This window comes from Rutidosis leptorrhynchoides, chromosome 1 (assembly GCF_046630445.1).
Source record: "Rutidosis leptorrhynchoides isolate AG116_Rl617_1_P2 chromosome 1, CSIRO_AGI_Rlap_v1, whole genome shotgun sequence".
In the NCBI taxonomy this organism is placed as follows: domain Eukaryota; kingdom Viridiplantae; phylum Streptophyta; class Magnoliopsida; order Asterales; family Asteraceae; genus Rutidosis; species Rutidosis leptorrhynchoides.
Genome location: NC_092333.1, coordinates 708,806,827 through 708,826,785, shown reverse-complemented (window position 1 = coordinate 708,826,785; position 19,959 = coordinate 708,806,827). Strand labels below are relative to the sequence as shown.

At 31.3% G+C, this 19,959-nt stretch overlaps 1 protein-coding gene across 1 annotated transcript; it reads left to right on the top strand.

Annotated features, from left to right (window-relative positions):
* The first annotated feature begins 7,952 nt into the window (after positions 1–7,952).
* Positions 7,953–9,850, top strand: LOC139853899 (uncharacterized). The gene is made up of 2 exons (XM_071843243.1): positions 7,953–8,462; positions 9,824–9,850. Exons 1-2 carry the CDS (start codon positions 7,953–7,955, stop codon positions 9,848–9,850), a joined length of 537 nt encoding a protein of 178 aa, XP_071699344.1.
* The last annotated feature ends 10,109 nt before the right edge of the window (positions 9,851–19,959 follow it).

The following is a 19,959-nucleotide window of genomic DNA, read 5'->3' as shown; positions in this document are numbered from 1 at the left end:
GCTTTTTAAAAAAAAATGCCTCAGACCGGATTCGAACTCGAGACCTCTCGCTCACCCACAAACACCTCAAACCATTCCTCTGTAATACCGTTTCTGTTTTATTAACACCATAAATATTTATAATCCGTATTAACGTTCCTCTTTTCTTCTTCCACAATTTAATCGCCTGAAGCCCAAGAAACATTTATACAAGCCCATCAATAAACATGGCCCAACTAGATTATGATGGCCCAATCTAGCAAACCAGTCCATTAGGTTATAAAATTTACTGTTAGTGAAATATATCAAAGCAATTGCATAATAGCAGCTGGGTTTTATTCGGTCGATCATCATTATTCTTACAATCATGAATTCATCATCATCTTTATTCCCAAACTCGATCACCTTCATGATCATCATCATAAAATCATAACAATCTTCAATATAAAATCATCATCTTTTTCACCTCGTCATCACCATATTCGAACATGAATTAAGAGATCATTGAGTAATCACAATTCATCTTCTTCCTTACTCATTATAACAGAAAAATAGAAAATATAACCACCGTTGCAATAGTAGAGTTTCGGTTCTTTGGGCATCGATTGAAGAAAAAAATATATATAAATATATATATATATAGTGATCGAACAGTAGCAGGCTTCTTGAGTGATGTTTGATGATAGTGATCAAAAAAGATGATGACTAGTGTTTCATCAAACATGTAGGTTCATGGGTTTGACGATGGTGATTATGGAGGTAGACAGAAAATATAGATGATGGTTTGTGTCGGAGTTCTTGTTCGTCAATAGTAGGTCTCTCCATGCTTCCTGGGTCTGATTTTTTTTGTATTGTTCGAGCAAGAAGATGCAGCAACAGTTCGCAGGAGTTAGTAAATAAAGGAGGTGATCAAGTGATGTTTGAGGATGGTGGTGTAGGGTGAATCAGGATGGTGGTTTTGAACCGAAACGTTATAATAGATTAACGGTGGTGGTGGTTTAAATATCGCAACAAGACAGAAATAAAACAAAGTCGAGCAAGGTTGTGGGTTTTGGGTTCGATGTGGTGTCGATTGTAGGGTGGTATGTAATGGTGAACGGTGATGGCTTGTAGGTTGAAGATGGTAATGGTGAGGATTATGAACATGGTGGGATATATTTCTCTGCATATATATGTATGTTAGTGTTTTATTGATGAGTTAAGGTGTTATATCGAAGATCGGTTAATTAATGTAACTAGTAAGTAATCCTGTATAAGGCGAATGGGTCACGAACCAGTTTTCATGGAGCTAGTAAGTGATCACTCGAAGCCAAATAGACTTGAGAAATTATGTTCACGTGTAGTGGGGCGTATGAAGAAGTACGGTGGTGATGTAAGTTTATGTTCGATGGTGGTTTTCAATAGACGAGGGTAGTGATGGGTTGGTGATCCTTGTCTGTGTATATGTATGCAGATATATATATATATATATATATATATATATATATATATATATATATATATATATATATATAAGAATCAAATAGATAGATCGATACATACAATAACATAAATACAGTAAAATATAATTAATAATTTAACATTAATAATATTATATTACTTATATAATTGAGAGTGGGATTGAAAATCAAACACAGTATCCTAAACAAATCTCGTGAGTTAATTTGTTGGTATACTACCGACAGTTTTCACGGGGTGTGTCCATTGCTAAACAGTTACGGATAATTTAATTCAGAAAAATCCCATATTTTAAAATTAAGTCCATTTATTTATTTCAGTCATTACCTGTTTGAAACCTGATCAAAAAGATTCAATGATTATTTATTTTCTGTTCCAATTTATATGTACGGAGTACAAAAACTTAGATTGAAAAGGTAAAAAAAATATTTATCAAAACTATTATCTTTTTAATAAAATTTTGGACCAACTTTTATTTTAAAACTTCATATATATATATATATATATATATATATATATATATATATATATATATATATATATATATATATATATATATATATATATATTAGACCTATTTTAAAAATAATTAAACGTCAACCGAAAGTTACAGACATTTACCATTTGAGCTCAAAATTAATTATATTTAATATACAATATGTATATATATAAACAGTTTTAAATAACAAAATTTACTACGCAAATAAATATATATTAAATAATTAAATTAAATATAACAAAATATATATACTAGAAATATACATATATTATATATAAAATAATAGTTTTTATTACAATGTATTTTATTTTACATATTTATTTATAACAACAAATGTACATAATAGTTTATTAATGTTCATGTTATTATATATATTATACATATATTTATATATACACATATTTATGTATATCCACATATTTACAAGCAATGGTTCGTGAATCATCGGGAACAGTCAAAGGTCACATGAATATATGAAAATAGTTCAAACTTTTTGAGACTCAACTTTACAGACTTTGCTTATTATGTCGAAATCAAACAAATATAAAGTTTAAATTTGGTCGGAAATTTTCGGGTCGTCACAGTACCTACCCGTTAAAAAAATTTCGTCCCGAAATTTGAGTGAGGTGGTCATGGCTAACAATAAAAATGTTTTCATGACGAATATGAGTTGATAACTTGAGTTTTATCATCATTGAGTAATATGGATAATAATAATTCGATTATTCGAAGAGTACGAATGAAGCTATCACCAAAGAGTGAAATAGGAAAGTAAAGATTCATCTTAACTTTTGACAGAGTCAGGGTTGAATTTCGGAATTCAAGGGATTTAAAGAAAATCTTCGAAATCTAAAAGATTTGATTCTTCGACGAGTAAGGAAATTAAGATCTCTATAATTAAATACGGTGATCTGCCTTGATTACTCTGTCTGATATTTCCATTATAAATTAAGCTCTTCCGTTCCATTATTCTCACCATTCCTATACTTTCTTTCTTAGTTCATACATCCAAAAGATTGTAAAAATGCTTAGTCCAGTTCTAATCCCTAATATTTTCCTAATTATTATTTCTGTCATCCTTCTTTTCAATCTTCCATCAGAAGAATATGTTTACTTCTACTATTACCTTGGGGTGATACTATTCTTAATTATACCGTGTCTTTATATTGCTATTCGTATTAATATCCATGGTTTGTAATTTCTGCGTTGTTGTTGGATTTTATATCTTCCCTTATATTTTAATGTCCCTGCTTCTGTCTCCTATAATTATTGTCATCCACAGTTAATGCGCTCTCTTATTTGCTGCGATTTATACCCCCTTTCTATTTTGGAGCTTCATGCTTTTGTTTACTTTTCGCAAGTAATGGTCCAAAATTCATAGGTATGGAGTTTCGAATTATCATAATATACAAGGTAGAAAGGAAAGGTAGTATCACGATTTGTTTTGTCAAATTACCTGAATCACTGAGAATAGAACTATCAAGAATATATTTTCTTGATATGTTCAGAAGTTAAGCAGAATGAAAGAGTTATGTAACATGGCACATGATGATGTTATGATCTGTGAATCATCACGTCCCATTAGAAACTCAGCATGACTTACTGTAATATAATCACATTGATCAAGTGTCATTATATTATACTAACTCATGCATCAGTTACCAACATTACTTCAATAACATTCATATTTTAAGCTCGAAAGTTTACAGAATATAGAAACTAACAGTTTCTATATGATGTAACACCGATAGCACGAATAGATTAATGATTTCAGATAAGAATAGGTATAAATATATCTTCAGAAATATGGAGGATATTTATAATGAAAGATACGATGATATCTTGGAATTTCTAATATCGAAGGATGGTGAAGAAAATTTATCCGCAAGAGTTTGGAGTCAGAAGCAAGGTATTCGCTAAAGATTTCATCAGAAACAGAATCATCAGGATTCTTAATGTACAAGTTTAGTCCTTGTGATTTGTTCAGAGACTCCTTCGTAGTTTGCTCAATCAGTTTTTCTGTTTCAAACTTTTTCTGAGCTTTTCCAACATACTATTCTTTATCATCAAACTTCCGATGATTAAGGTCATTTGGTTGTCTACGGTTTCTGCTGCTTCATTCAGCTTTTTCAACATTCAGAGTATTGATTTGTAGACTGAGTGCTTTTCAGAATTTCAGAATAAAAGATCATAATTCTAAGAGATGAATGTTATACATATAACTGTTGATGTAGATATACTGTGAGTTTTCAAAGTACTGATTACTGATTCCCTGTAATTGGTATGTCAGTTCTGTTTACAAGATGCGGATGAGTATATGATAGGGTTTCAATGAATAAATATAATGATTTATCAGAGAGATTTAAGTCAAGAAGTAACAAGGTTGCTGGTACGTCTGCTGGTAATATGGTGAAATATAAAAGGTTCCCCGGTAACAATAAAAGAGCATTCATATAAATCAAGTTATTTTGGGTAATAATAATACTAAAGGAATTTTCACAGATACGTGTTAAACATTTACTCAGGTTCCGAGAGTTTTCAAGTGCATAACTATATGCATCAATCTCTTCTTACGTAGATGAAGTGCGGTTGGTTCATCCTCTCGATTAAGGTGTTTTCAAGAATTACGAAAGGTTTGAACGCAGATTGTAATCGTCAAGATACAAATGAGGTTTAAGATGAAATCAAGTGGCAAACTTGAAGAATTGTTTAGTTTCATATGTTATAATCAATATTTTAATTCATTTTAATTGTTCAATCTTGGCTGTCCATAGTCACTAACTCAATAATTCATATATAGTTTAATATACAGTATTCGAATTAATTAATACGTATCGTGACCCGTGTACATGTCTCAGACTCGATCACAACTCAAATTATATATATTATTATAGAATCAACCTAAACCCTATACAGAGAACTCGATCATTACTGTATATAGAGTGTCTATGGTTATTCCAAATAATATATATAGATGCGTCGATATGATATGTCAAAACCTTGTATACGTGTCCCGATATTTAAAGTGCGTAAAATAAATAACAGAAATTAAATGACGATAAATAAAATTGCGAGAATTAAAATTGCGATAAATAAAATGCGATAAATAAATTGCGATAATTAAATTGCGATAAATAAAAGGTAATACGGAATTAACAGTTAGCTAGGATCTGTTAGCTAGGAACAGTTAGCGTGGATTCTTAACAAAATTTCTCATAGTTAATTTGTCTATTTCTAACAAATTTTATTTTGTCATATGTTTTCTTCATTATGCCACTTGTTGGATTCTGATAGGTCAAAATCCAAATATGGATTTGAATGAAAATGGTTATTCTGCAGTGAACAGATACGTATATATGTGGATGTAAGTAGGATAGTAAGTGATTGTTGAATCAGATTCAAAGAATGTACAGTGTAACCTATTAATGTGAAATCTAAATATTCCTCGGGTATTACCTACCCGTTAAAATATTTTCACCATTACAGTTTGTACGAAAGAATTTTTAATTACAATCTTTGTGAAAATATACTTACATATATATTTTCTTCAGATGTAATCATGGATTTAATGAGTTAATATAGTATTAAGCTCATTTGGTTTACTGTCAAAACTAGAATACATAATCTCTATAACATTAGAGATTACATAATCGCCATGAAGAACGAAGATAATTGATGTAGAACGATACGTTGAACGATGATTATACTCGAGGTACAGAATGAGATGTCGAAGCTGGTGACGCGGATGTTGTTGTTGGTGGTATTAGTGCTGTTGGTGCTGAGGCTGGTGATGTTACTGGTGTTGGTGATACTGCTGGTGTTTGCAAATTGTGTACCGTGCTCTCTAAAGTTAACACTCGAGCTCGGAGTTCTTTAACTTCTTCTACTAACCCTGGTTGGTTATCAGTGTGAGGTAGAGGTCGGATATCTTCTCTAGTTTCGTTAATGGTAGCCTCAAGACGAAAAATTCTTGCAAAAAGGGTATAAACGGTGTTGCGAACAGGTTCTCCAGTGAGCAGGTCGAGTACTCCAAGTTTAGGTGGTAGATTTAGTTCATGATATGGAGTACCTTCTTCCCTTCTCCATGGGGTGAGTATGTCACGAACCCACCCCTATTTTATCCAGTAATCACGGTAGTTGATTGGTTGGTGTACTCCTGTCACGCTGTCTTCAGAGTCAGAGGAACGTGGTCGATTCGTAGAGGCCATCTTACGCGAGCACAGAAAATTTTTTTGGTATGAAGAGTTTAGTGACAGCAATTGATAGTTGGATGTATTCTCAATGCATAATATGCATAGATATATATAGTACCAGGATCCCTTAAATTACGAAAAAATTTGCGAGAGATATCAGGCAAGGTCTACAGTAACAGATACGCTAAGATATGAATTGTCAAATACGCTAAGATATGAATTTTGTCTATACACTATTCATGCAGTCAATACAGTAAAACGTGTCTAGACTAAGAATAATGAGCAGGTAATTTCCTAAGGATGATAAGCAGATGATTTCTGACAAAAATGATAAGCAAAACTTTTGACATGCAGACAGGGTCGAAGTCCAGACTCACTAATGCATCCTAATGTCTATCAGTTAGACACACTAATGCAAGACCTAGTTCGCTAAGACCACCGCTCTGATACCACATGTCATACCCCGTCCTAATTTGTCTGGACGGATTAGGACGGGGTATGACATTCCTGAGGTGAATTTGAATGATAGAGATAAAGGTACCAGGCTAAGTTCCTGTTCAGAAGACAGTTCCGATTATGAAGACTCAGATGATTATTCATCTGATAATGAGATTTATTCTAATGATGAAGAATTGTTAAGAACCGATGAAGAGGGATTGCTGGAGGAGGAAAATATCATCGGTAAACCGGAAGAAGATTCTGGTTTTAATTGTATGAGATCCGATGGCTGTAAGGTTCCGGATTCCGGTAATGTTTTCGGAAACTCCAATCCGAATCAGGTTAGGGAAGAAGAAGATCAAGCATCTGCGTGTTTTGGGATTAACAATATTTTTGGGGAAGACGATGAGTTTGTGGAAGAAAAGAGGAGTAATAATTATGACTCTCCAGTTTCCTATAAAGTAGCAGGTAAAGACGGCGGATATAATTCGGTTAAAAGTGACAGGATGGGAAAAGTCAAATTAAACAATAAGGTGGGGTTTGACGAAGCACATGATGGTACTGGGCCTATTGGGCCATTACCCAATATACCTAACACCTATGTGGACAACTCGGATGGTGTTGGGCCGGTTGACTCAGTTAATGGCCCAAGTGATAACAACGTGAGAAAAACTAACCCATCGACAAACAAACCCAATCTAAAAAACAATGAGGCCGATTCAGTCAAAATCAAGAAGGGGGTTAGGTCAGTTAAATTAAAAGATAAAAAGAGGATGTCGAGCAAATCTAATAATTCGTCACACCAGAGTGGGAAAATAGTTAAGTTTCCTTCTGCGATAGATGCTAATGGCATACCATGGGGAACTGGAGAGCCTCGTATAGAATCAGGCGTCTAAAGGACATGGTGAGGTGTGGTTTAAAAACGGATGCAGGAGTTAATTATAGATGCAAAGAATGTGGGTGGAACAAGAAATTGCCAAATCAATCTTCGAAAGTGAGGTCTAATTCGAATGGGAGATCAACAGGAGACTCGCTGAGCAACGTTGAGGTTAGGGAATTCGGGGAGCAAATTGGTCTGAGGTGGTCGGACCTCAACCATCAGTAAGTTATGTTCCTATTTTTTCGTCTGTGTTATTTTCCTATGAAGATTATATCATTAAATGTCGGAGGGTTTGTGGGTAAATTCAGTTTGGTAAAAGGGATATGTTTTGTTAAGAAACCATGTATAGCAGCCTTTCAAGAAACAAAGTGTAGGAATTTGGATGAAAATGGATTCATTCCTTGTGGGGTTCGAACGAGTTTGGGTTTGTACAGTGGGATGCTGTGGGTAGCTCTGGGGGTTACTTACTGTTTGGGATAGCAGCAAGTTTACTGTTAGTAACGTGATGGGGAATAATTACTTTTTAGCTATTAGAGGTAAGTGGCTTAGATCCGGGAAGGAATCGGTAATTGTGAATATTTACGGACCTTATAGTGATTCGGGTAAGAAGGAACTGTGGAAATTGTTAGAAGACACCATTAGTAGTGTGGATACGGCTTGTCTATTATGTGGTGACTTTAACAAAGTAAGAACTCACTCGGATAGGCTCAATTTCATTTTCAATAAGACTCGTGCCAAGAGATTCAATGAATTTATTGCACGAAATAACTTAGTTGAGATTCCAATCAATGGTAGAAGATATACTCGTATTAGTGATGGAAGGAAATTTAGCAAGTTGGACAGCTTCTTAGCCAATGATAAATTTCTAAATCTTTGGGAGGATCTTTCAATTGTTGCATTGGATAGAAAAGAATTGGATCACTGCCTATTAGTTCTTAGGGACAAATTAGTCGACTTTGGGCCGAAACCCTTCAAAATTTTTAACGAGTGGGTTACTAGAGAAGGTGTTGTTGAGGTAATTAAACTTTCTTGGGACAAACCAATTCGTGTTAATAAAAAGGATTGTATATTCAGAGATAGGTTAAATGTGATGACCCGGGAATTTCCGACCAAATTTAAACTTTAATCTTTATATGTTTCCGACACGATAAGCAAAGTCTGTAATGTTGAGTCTAGAAAACTTTGAAACTGTGTTCATGTAATCAATTACCCTTCGACTGTTCCCGACGATTCACGAACAACTGTGTGAAAATATATATATAAAATAAATATAGATATGTAAATATAAATATAAATATATATTAATTGAAATTAATATAACACCATTTAATCATTTGAATTAAATATGTTAAGTAATATACATATAATTAAGATGTTATCAAAATAAATATAGAAATATATATGAATTCTGTACATAATTGATATCATATGAATATAGTAATATAAATATAATATATGTAAATATTAAATATTCAGAATATGTTATTATATAGTATAAGTATTACATAATTAATAAATGTAATATAATCATATTAAACTTAATTACAAATTAAAATATAGTTATTATATTATTTTATTACTAATATTGATACCAGTATTATTAATTTAATATATAGTATATACACATGAGATTGAAAGTCATAATTTGTTATATCAATTTTGTTAGAACTACTCCCATTATTGTATTAATATTAATATTATTATTTGTATTATTAATATTATATAATATATATGTATATACCTATATATATAATTGAAACATGTAACTTGATATCACTAGTATTATATTTAAGAATCATTATTATTAATATATACTATCATTATTATTATTATTATAAATAATACAATTTACTTATGTGATCATTAATAATATCATTTAAAACCATTATTTTAACTATTAGCATAATTATTCTAAATATTATTATTATTATGATAATTACTATTAACAGTATTAGTATGTTATTTAATAATATTTCAGTATTATTATTTGTTTATTTTTTTTTCTTTACTAAAAGTACTACGGAGTATTATTAAAAAAATATAAATATATATAAACTAAACAACTAAATAAATGGAATCTGTTATATCCTAATAGACTATATCTGATTAAAAATTTTGTCTGGATTGCTGTTATAAGTTGACATCACATATATATATATATATATATATATATATATATATATATATATATATATATATATATATATATATATATATATATATATATATATATATTCGATTAAATAGTCAAATACAAAATATTAGATACAGGATCATTAATCGTACAATAATGGTTACCTTTCGTTTTTTGCTTTTAAAATTTGGTTTCTTGTGATTGAATTTGTCGACTACAACCACGTATTAACTGGCTTTCAGCAACCACAATCGAAAAAGGGAGTTTGATTTATTTTTTTCTTTCTTTATCAAATGATTCCCTGCATTTTTTTTTACTTTATGGCAAGAATTAAGAATTGAATCAGTTTTAAAAAACCAATAATGCAGAAGTGTTAGGAATCGTTCATGTAAGCTTTATTTAAAATCTCAACTTTCAATTCAGAGTATCGAACTCGAATTTTTGAGTCAAACTTTTAAAATAAAAAGTCAACCATCATGTTCTTAAGGAAATTCGAATTGGGGTTTACTTTTCAGGTTAAATTGAAGATTGATATACTTTCTTGGAACGATTTTAAACACAAATCATGTTTTAACCCTTGTCTATAACAGCCTAAATATCAAAAGCAATATTTTTTTATATACATACAGCGACGAGCTGTTAGTGTATATATATTCATTTTTTTTTGTTTAATTCAATTACTCACAAATACTAGACTCTATGTTGAATATTAAGTATTAAAGTTAATTTTGTAATTGTTACTAAGCTTGAAATGGTGATTGAATTGACTAGTCGTTTATGAAGAAGAAGATGATATAAAATTTCGGGTTTTAAATAATAGAAAGGGTATTAAATCAGAAAATTGAAAATATCTAGATGGTCATGGGGGTTTGTGTGTAAGCGAGAGGTCTCGGGCTCGAGTTCCAGCGGTGGCGTTCTTTTTATTGAGCTTTCTTCAAAGGTTGTAACTTCTTGTTTTTATTATTATTATTATTAATATTATTATTAATATTATTATTATTATTATTATTATTATTATTATTATTATTATTATTATTATTATTATTATTATTATTATTATTATTAATATCATTATTATTATTATTAATGTAAATTAATATTGTTATAGTTATAATTGATATTATTATTACTATTATTATCATTGTTAGTAATATTTTTAGGTATTAGTATTATTATCATTAACATTATTATTATTATTAAGTAATATGAATATTAACATTATTATTATTATTAAGTAATATGAATATTAACATTATTATTATTACCACTATCAGTTGTTATTAATATTGTTACAATAATTAATATTATTATTATTACCACTGATATATGTATCATGAGAAAGATTATCATTTACTAATTTTTATTATGAATATAGTTACAAACAAGATTATTATTATTATTATCCTTATATAATTAAAGTAAAGTAACATTATATTTAAAAATTATCAAAGTTATTATTTTTATTAAAACTATTAAAATTTACACTAGTATTGTTATTATTATTACTGTCATTAGTGTTATCATTCTTATCATGTTAGTATTATTACGAATAGATATTTTTATAAAAATACATTATAATAATATTAATATCACATATCACTATATTTTTTAAATGATATTAACTAAGCTAGATATATAAAATATATCAATTAATATATATATATATATATATATATATATATATATATATATATATATATATATATATATATATATATATATATATATATATATAATGTAAGTATATTAAATGTATTTATATAACACATAATATAACAAGTATGATTATTAATAATATGATAGATAAACTTATTTGACTACGATTATGTGTATTAATATATATACAAATGATATAGGTTAGTGAATCCGAGGTTAACCCTATACTTGTTCAATGTCGTTCTATGTATTTTTACTACAAAATACATTAGGTGAGTTTCATTTGATTCCCTTTTTACTCTTTACATTTTTGGGACTGAGAATACATGCGCATTTATAAATGTTTGACGCAATAGACACAAGTACCTTAACTGCATTCTATGATAGAATTATCTGGGATTGGGGTTGATTATTATGACACGCATTAGCCCCCGGTTTCCGTTAGAGCGTATGAGCTCCCGAGCCGAGTGGATGGTTTATTATTTATGACATTTTGGCACTGGTTGGCCTATATTTTATAAACATGTGTTCATCCGTGGGGTGTAAAGACTGGCACAAAGGTTCTATATTTTGAAGGCACATGTATTCAGCCGTGGGGTGAAAGACCGGCACAGATGGTTACTATTATATTTTGAATCCTCACCAGGTGTTCTTCATATGAAAGATATTTTTTTGTGCAGTTGGAATGGGACTTCTGCACGTTTTATAATATTTAAAATCTTGTGGTCTATTAAAATGATGAAAATGAAATGATTACTATAAACTAATGAACTCACCAACTTTTTGGTTGACACTTGAAAGCATGTTTATTCTCAGGTTTGAAAGAAATCTTCCGCTGTGCATTAGCTCATTTTAAGGATATTACTTGGAGTCATTCATGACATATTTCAAAATACATTGCATTCGAGTCGTTGAAGGTCATTAGAGATTATTATTAAGCAAATGACGGATTAGGTCATTTATAGTTGAATATTATGAAATGGTATGCATACCTGTCAACTTTCAATGAAATGAAAGTTTGTCTTTTAAAAACGAATGCAATGTTTGTAAAATGTATCATTTAGAGGTCAAGTACCTCGCGATGAAATCAACTATTATTACTCGTTTATAATCGATATGGACTTCGTCCGGATGGATTAGGATGGGGCGTTTCAGTTGGTATCAGAGCGGTGGTCTTAGCGAACCATGTCTTGCATTACTGTGTCTAAATGATAGTTGTTAGGATGCATTAGTGAGTCTGGACTTCGACCGTGCCTGCATGTCAAAAGTTTTGCTTATCATTTCGTGTCAGAAATCATCTGCTTATCATCCTTAGGAAATTACCTGCTTATCATTCTTAGTCTAGACACATCTTACTGCATTGATTGCATTAATAGTGTATAGACAAATTCATATCTTAGCATATCTGCTAATTCATATCTTAGCGTATCTGTTACTATTACCTTTGCCTGATAGCTTCCGTAGATTCCTCCGTAACTTATGAGATTTTAGTATTATATATGCATATGTAAATTATGTATTGCAGGATACTAATCTACATCCTATAATCTATTTCTTATCGAAAATCCTTCATCTGATCGTACGAGATAAATCCTTCAACTAGTTCGAGTCCCTCGGATTCCAACAGCTATTCCGATAGTTATCCTGACAGTTATTCCGAATGGATAATCATCTAAGCTCCGGAAGCAACGTCACCAGAACGAATCAACCAATCATCCATCCCCAATTCATCTTATGGATTCGTAGTTGACTTAATCAATGGAGACGCGCAGAAGGCGATCCCTTCCACTAACCGAATTCACCTTTTGGCGAAGAACCTGAAGCACTTACCAGCGAACCTGTTCATAACACCATTTTCACCCTCATTTCCCGAATATCTCGCCACGACTATATCATACCTCAGATTCTAAACCTTATTCATCCACTCGTTTCGACCGACAATCATCCCGGAGTAATCGAAGAAGTCAACGAGCTTCGCGCTCGAGTAATCAATTTGGAGAACATGGTGCAAAAATTACCAGCTTCAGCAAGATCACCGACACCAACAGTACCATCAGTAACAGCACCTGTATCATCAACAATCCTTGCCTCAATATCACATTCTATACCACGAGCATGATCATCGTTCTACGTATCGTTCTATCTATTTTATCTTCTTCGACATGGCGATTATGTAATCTCTAATGTTTTATAGATTATGTATCTTAGTTCTAACGGTAAATCAAATGAGATTAATACTATATTAACTCATTAAATCTATAATTACATCTGAAGAAAATATATATTTAAGTATGTTTTCATAATGATTGTAATTAAAAATTCTTTTGTACAAACTGTTAATGGTGAAAATATTTTAACGGGTAGGTAATACCCTAGGAATATTTAGATTTCACATTAATAAGTTACACTGTACACTCTTCGAATCTGATTCAACGATCATTTAATATCCTACTTACAACCACCGATATACATATCCGTTCACCGCAGAATAACCCTTTTCATTCAATTTCATATTTGCATTTTGATCTATCAGAATCCAACAAATGGCATAATGAAGAAAACATTGGACAAAAATAAAAATTTGTTAGAAACAAACAAATTAACCATGAGAAAATTTTGTTAAGAATCCACACTAACAAAATCCTAGCTAACTGTTCCTAGCTAACTGATTACATTTTATTTATCGCAGTTTATTTATCACAATTTACATTCTCTCAATTTTATTTATCGTCATTTAATTTCTGTTATTTACTTTACGTACTTTATTTATCGTTATTTAATTTCTGTTATTTATTTTACGCACTTTAAATATCGGGACACGTATACAAGGTTTTGACATATCATATCGACGCATTTATATATATTATTTGGAATAACCATAGACACTCTATATGCAGTAATGAACGAGTTCTCTATACAGGGTTGAGGTTAATACTACAATAATATATATAATTTGAGTTGTGATCGAGTCTGAGACATGTACACGGGTCACGATACATATTAATTAATTCGAATATTATATATTAAACTATATATGAATTATTGGACTGTCAACTATGGACTATCGACTGTGGACTAATAACATTGGACAATTAAAATGAATTAAAATATTGATTATAATATATGAAACTAAACAATTCCTCAAGTTTGCCACTTGATTTCATCCTAAACCTCATTTGTATCTTGACGATTACAATCTGCGTTCAAACCTTTCATGATTCTTGAAAACACCTCAATCGAGAGGATGAACCAACCGCACTTCATTTACGGAAGAAAAGATTTATGCATATAGTTATGCACCTGAAAAACTCTCGGAACCTGAGTAAACGTTTAACACGTATCTGTGCTAATGATGTCGTGCGAGGTGTACGTGAAATACTATATATTTTTGATACGAAAAGCGATACAAATTACACAAGTTTTAATTATTTATTTACAAATGGGATATACCTAAACCTTGCTACAACACTATAGGCAGTGTACCTAATCGTAGAGTAGTATAGTTTTTAGTAAGTCCGGTTCGTTCCACAGGGAGCGGGCTTATTGCACACTATATTTTTAAACAACTATATTTGTACAAAATATATATAATTATATATAATAATATATAAAAGGGGGTTTACCGTTTAATGACCGGTTTGTCGATTTATATTTTAAGCGAAGCGTATAGTAAATGACGATATTTAAATAACAATATAAAATAAATAACAATAATTAAAATGACAATAAATAAAAGTACGAGGAAAAATGAAATAAAATATATTATGCTTATTTAAGCTTCCGTAACCATGATGTTTGACGTTTTGATTATTTATTACCCTGGGTTAATTGTCCTTTGTCCTGAATTATTTGATAAGTCCATCTGGTTTTTGTCCATAACGGTCCATCAGTCATAAATATAAAGTGCGAGTGTCCTCGTCAAATTATCCTTATGTCCGAAGTCAAATATTCCAACTAATTGAGGACTTAAACTGTAACAAGATTTTAATACTTTATTTAATAATTACACCAGGTTATCGACTGCGTGTAACCCAAGGTTTTAATATTTTGTTATCAATTTTGCCAAGTGTTCTTGTACATAATTTCACCCCTATTTTAATAATTCTAGTGACTATTAATCCATTTCCGTGTCCGGTTAAATGAACTATTATTCGTACATATAAATACCCCGCCCATCGTGTCCGATCGAGTGTATATGGTTATTTATAGGGACGTCCAATTGTAAATCTTTATATTAAAATTAACAAACTATCATTTAGTTAAACAAATATAAAGCCCATTAATAGCCCATAGTCTAATTTCTACAAGTGTCGTTCTTTTGTCAAAACCCCAATTATGGTACAAAGCCCAATTACCCAATTTTAATATTTTTAGCCCAACATCATGATTACTTCATCTTAAATAAGTATAATAATAACTTAAGTACGAGACATTAATTTAAAAAGGAGAACATAGCTTACATTGAATATTTATCGCGTAGTGTTACACGGACAGAGCTCTGACTTTAAAACCCGTAAAATAACCTTTACATAACCCGAACTAATCTAATATAACACTAATCTATATTATATATATATATATATATATATATATATATATATATATATATATATATATTATATTATATTATATTTATATATATATATATATATATATATATATATATATATATATATATATATATATATATATATATATATATATATATATATATATATATATATTATATATATTTATTTATATTATACTACGGAGTATTATTATTATTATGTTATTTTTACTCGCAGAATTCGTGACCTTTTATAGACATTTTGGAATTTGGCAGCTCCGCGAGTCGTGGAGTTTTTGGCCTTCAAACTCCGCGAGTCGTGGAGTTTGAAAATCCAGCTCACAAACTTTTGGCTCCTAGCTTGTCGACATAATTTATATATAAATATAAAATATAAATAATTAATATAATTATTTATATATTATATTATATTCTTGTGCATAGTAGACTTGTAATTTTTAGTCCGTTGCGTCGGGCGTTGATAGTTGACTCATGTCCCGGTTCCGGATTTTCGAACGCCTTTTCGTATAATTTAATATCTTGTACTTTGCGTTCCGTAACTTGTACTTTTGTCATTTTTAGACGTTTCTCATCAATAAATTGAACCTTTTGAATTGTATCTTGTACATTTGAGCTTTTTGGACGTTTGTGTCTTCAAATCTTCGTTCTCGCCTTTTGTCTTCGCACTTATTTAATATAAACGATTATAACTTAAAATAGGACAATTACAACTAAATAATTTACATATTGGGAGGATATTGCTACTAAATATATGTTCATTTGGAGCACTATCAAATATCCCCACACTTGAACGTTGCTTGTCCTCAAGCAATACAGAACTTGAAATATAATACATCACACGAATCACTTTTTATTCTTCACACTTTATACATTAGTGATTTTGAGATGGCGGTATGAACAATGGTAGTAACGATGTGGTTTACAGTCCCACATGACTATAAAAATTTAGATCCTTTAGGAAATTGGATCTTTATGAAAACATTTGATCTTTTGAAAATTCATTCTAGCTTTTATCCTAGATAAGTTTTCCGGAATAACCCTTCACCGGTGTTTGCAAAATGTTTTTGTGGATTTTGTGGGTTTCAGATTTAAAAATTTTAGCTCAAAACTTATGGTTTTGTGTCACCCACTTGCTAACCTTGTATTAGGAAAGCAACACGTCCAGTATACTTGCTCCGTATATTACCTTTCGGTAAACTACCGTCCGGTTGTAAAAGAAAGCGTTGAACAAGCAACTGTTAAGGCAATGTCCCCTGACATGCTTTTAATTATGGTCTATATCGTGTCGGACGCAATTACTATCCTTTGTAGGAGCAATAGTAAAGCTCACCCTTATAATTTTTCGGTCTGGCACAAGGTCCTGTCTTCGACCATGCTATGCAACCACCGTTCTTACGGTTGACACCCGATTTGGTTCAGGTGACCTAATGAATTCCAGCTGAATTCCTAGGATTTTACGTTCAATGGTAATGAACGCATTGAAAATAGATTTTCAGAAAACAAATCGGTTTTAATTTTGATCAAAATATTTTCTCGTTCAAGCTCGAGTTTAGATATCATTGAATTCCATGAGTTTGAATTCTCAATCTTTAAGGTCAATCTCAAGGATTGAGTAATATCAGTCTTAAAAGCTGATTTTTAATCTTTAAGGAGATTATCCTTTCTGCGGATCTGATTCATTAGTCTTATCAAGCTAATTTGCACGGCGCCCTCCCCATTTTACGAGACAGATCCTCTCATGGTTAAGATAAGTCTGACCACTTGGCGACCCTGTTTGATGCTGAGGTCCGTGGATTTCCTGCTGATTTTAGAGATGACTTTTCTAGATTTTTCGTCAACCTACAGCTGGTCTGGACGACAACTTCATGACCTAAATCAAGAAGCGCGTTTCTTTTTCGGAAGACTTTACTTCCTTTTAATGATGGACTTAATTCATCGTGTAGATCCATCTTTTCTTTCAAATATATTACAGTAAATCGGGTAAAACTGATTAAAATCGTCCAAAACAAAAGTACCTGCAATAACTTTACAGAAACATGTGATAGATAGTTTTTAATTGAATAACTTGGTACATTCTCCCCACACTTAGTTTCTTTCTTTGCCTTTTTATTCTCCTTTATTCCATTTTAAATGAATTCAATCGTTTTAGGGTGTTTCTCAATTTATGTCCTTTCCGAGGTAACGATAATTTCGGTAAATAACACCTAGTTTTCACCGTTCATAAATATATATAAACATGATTTTAAATTCATTTAGTTGAAAATTTTTCAAATTTTCATAAAATTTGGCAAATAAACCAAGTATAAACCCGAGAGAATTTATAACCCTTCCCCACACTTGAGATCATGCAATGCCCTCATTTGCATGAAATCAGACTCTAATTATAAATTCATGAGGGTGATTAGTGTAGAAAAATGATTGAAAATACCCAGTTTGTAATTACAAAGCTCGTCGAATGATAGATGGCGCGCCTCATCGTTCATTCCTTCTTGTTTTATCACATATATTTTTCTTCAAAAACGGTTGCTTTTCTGAACTGTTTGCTAATCTTTAAAAATGCGTCTTTTACCCTAATTTATTATGCATGTTTATTAACGAGTTATGCACTAACCCAAACCCCTAATTTAATGTTAAGTGGGGTTAGACTTCCCCACACTTAGCTGACGACATGTGAAGTCGGTAGAATAAGTTCCAAGAATTAAAATAGTGAGCCAGTTATTTACATCTCGGGTGGTATATATTATATCAATGGGTTTAAAGTTTAGACCCACCCGATCGTCACTACTTAATTCTTTTTTAAGTGTAGCTTTTAGTAAATGGATATGTCTCTTTTCTGGTTCTTGGTCAAATGGATCGATATACACCGACATACATATTTCTATAGGGTGGACAATTCCTAACATTTCCTTCCGTTTATTCTCGGGATCAAAGTTTTCACCTCTATTACCCAATTGGGTGAAATCCGAGGTGACATTATCTATTACAGCTCGTAGTTCATTTTCGGTAGATGACTCGTCTATTGAGAATATTGGGTTGGAAGGTTGTGTAATGGTGAAGTTCGGTTTGGCCTCGGGGGTAAAATTTTCAACGTTATCGTTTTCCCAAGAGTACTAATTTGTCATCCTTACTTCTTCTTCATCATCCATTGATGGATTGATGATTTCGTCGGTAGAGGCTAATGTGTCATTATGTTGTGAAATTGGTAAGACTGAATAAAAAGTATCATCGGGATAGTTGGTGATTTCGGAGCTCTCGAATTCATCAAAATTCGATGATATGAGATTTTCTTGTACAATACTCCTCAGATCAACAGGTGTGTAGTCTGATAGAGTTTCAGCTTGCCGGTTTACAAACTCTCTCATTTGTTCATTTTGAGCATTGAGTTCTTCGAGTTTGATTTTCATATTGTCTAATAAATTTTCAGACACGTAATTTTCCTCGTTTACTGGTTGTTGAGTTTGGATATATTCTTGGGAATAATCCCAATTTGAATTGTATTCTTCATAATCATTCCATTCATGTTCCGTGGGTGCGTAATTTTCCATAGGAACGTAATAATAACATTCCCATGTTGAGTGATAATCTCCACAGATTTCACAACCAGTTATTGTTTCTTCATTCGTGATCCAAGATTGACCGAACGAATTGTCATCAACACTCGGTTGAGAGTATTGATTTCGTATGTCGTAAAGAGTTTCCAAAATATCTTCGAGACTTTTCATAATGCGATTATTACCAAATTTTAATTATCCTATTAGTTATAAATATAAAAATTATATAAGTTATCAAATTAATAGACTTTTCTGCTTTTGATCACGTTTCGAATAGCCAATAGATGAAGCAGGGAGCCAGAACCCTTTAAATCGGAAGCTCACAACTCAGCCAACTGACAAATCCAACTATTACTACGAAGCAGAAAATTTGGATGTCTATCAATTTAACCACTTAAAATAATTTTTCGTTTGGAATTATTAGAGAAGAAGTAGAGAAAATTTCTAAGTCCTAAAACTAGCGTGGCGAGAAATAAGAAAGAAAAAGAAGCGCGTCGAAAAATATCGAGAAATAAAAATAAGAAAGTAGCGCGTCGTGACTTAAAAGGCACTAAAATTTTAAAATCGTCGCAAAATTCTAAAGCACCTAAATCTTAGTCTA

Coding starts and splice junctions, on each gene's coding strand:
- LOC139853899 (XM_071843243.1), top strand. CDS start 7,953: ATGGGGAATAATTACTTTTTAGCTATTAGAGGTAAGTGGCTTAGATCC. Junction 8,463..9,823: donor CTAGAGAAGGTGTTGTTGAG/GTAATTAAACTT, acceptor ACTGGCTTTCAG/CAACCACAATCGAAAAAGGG.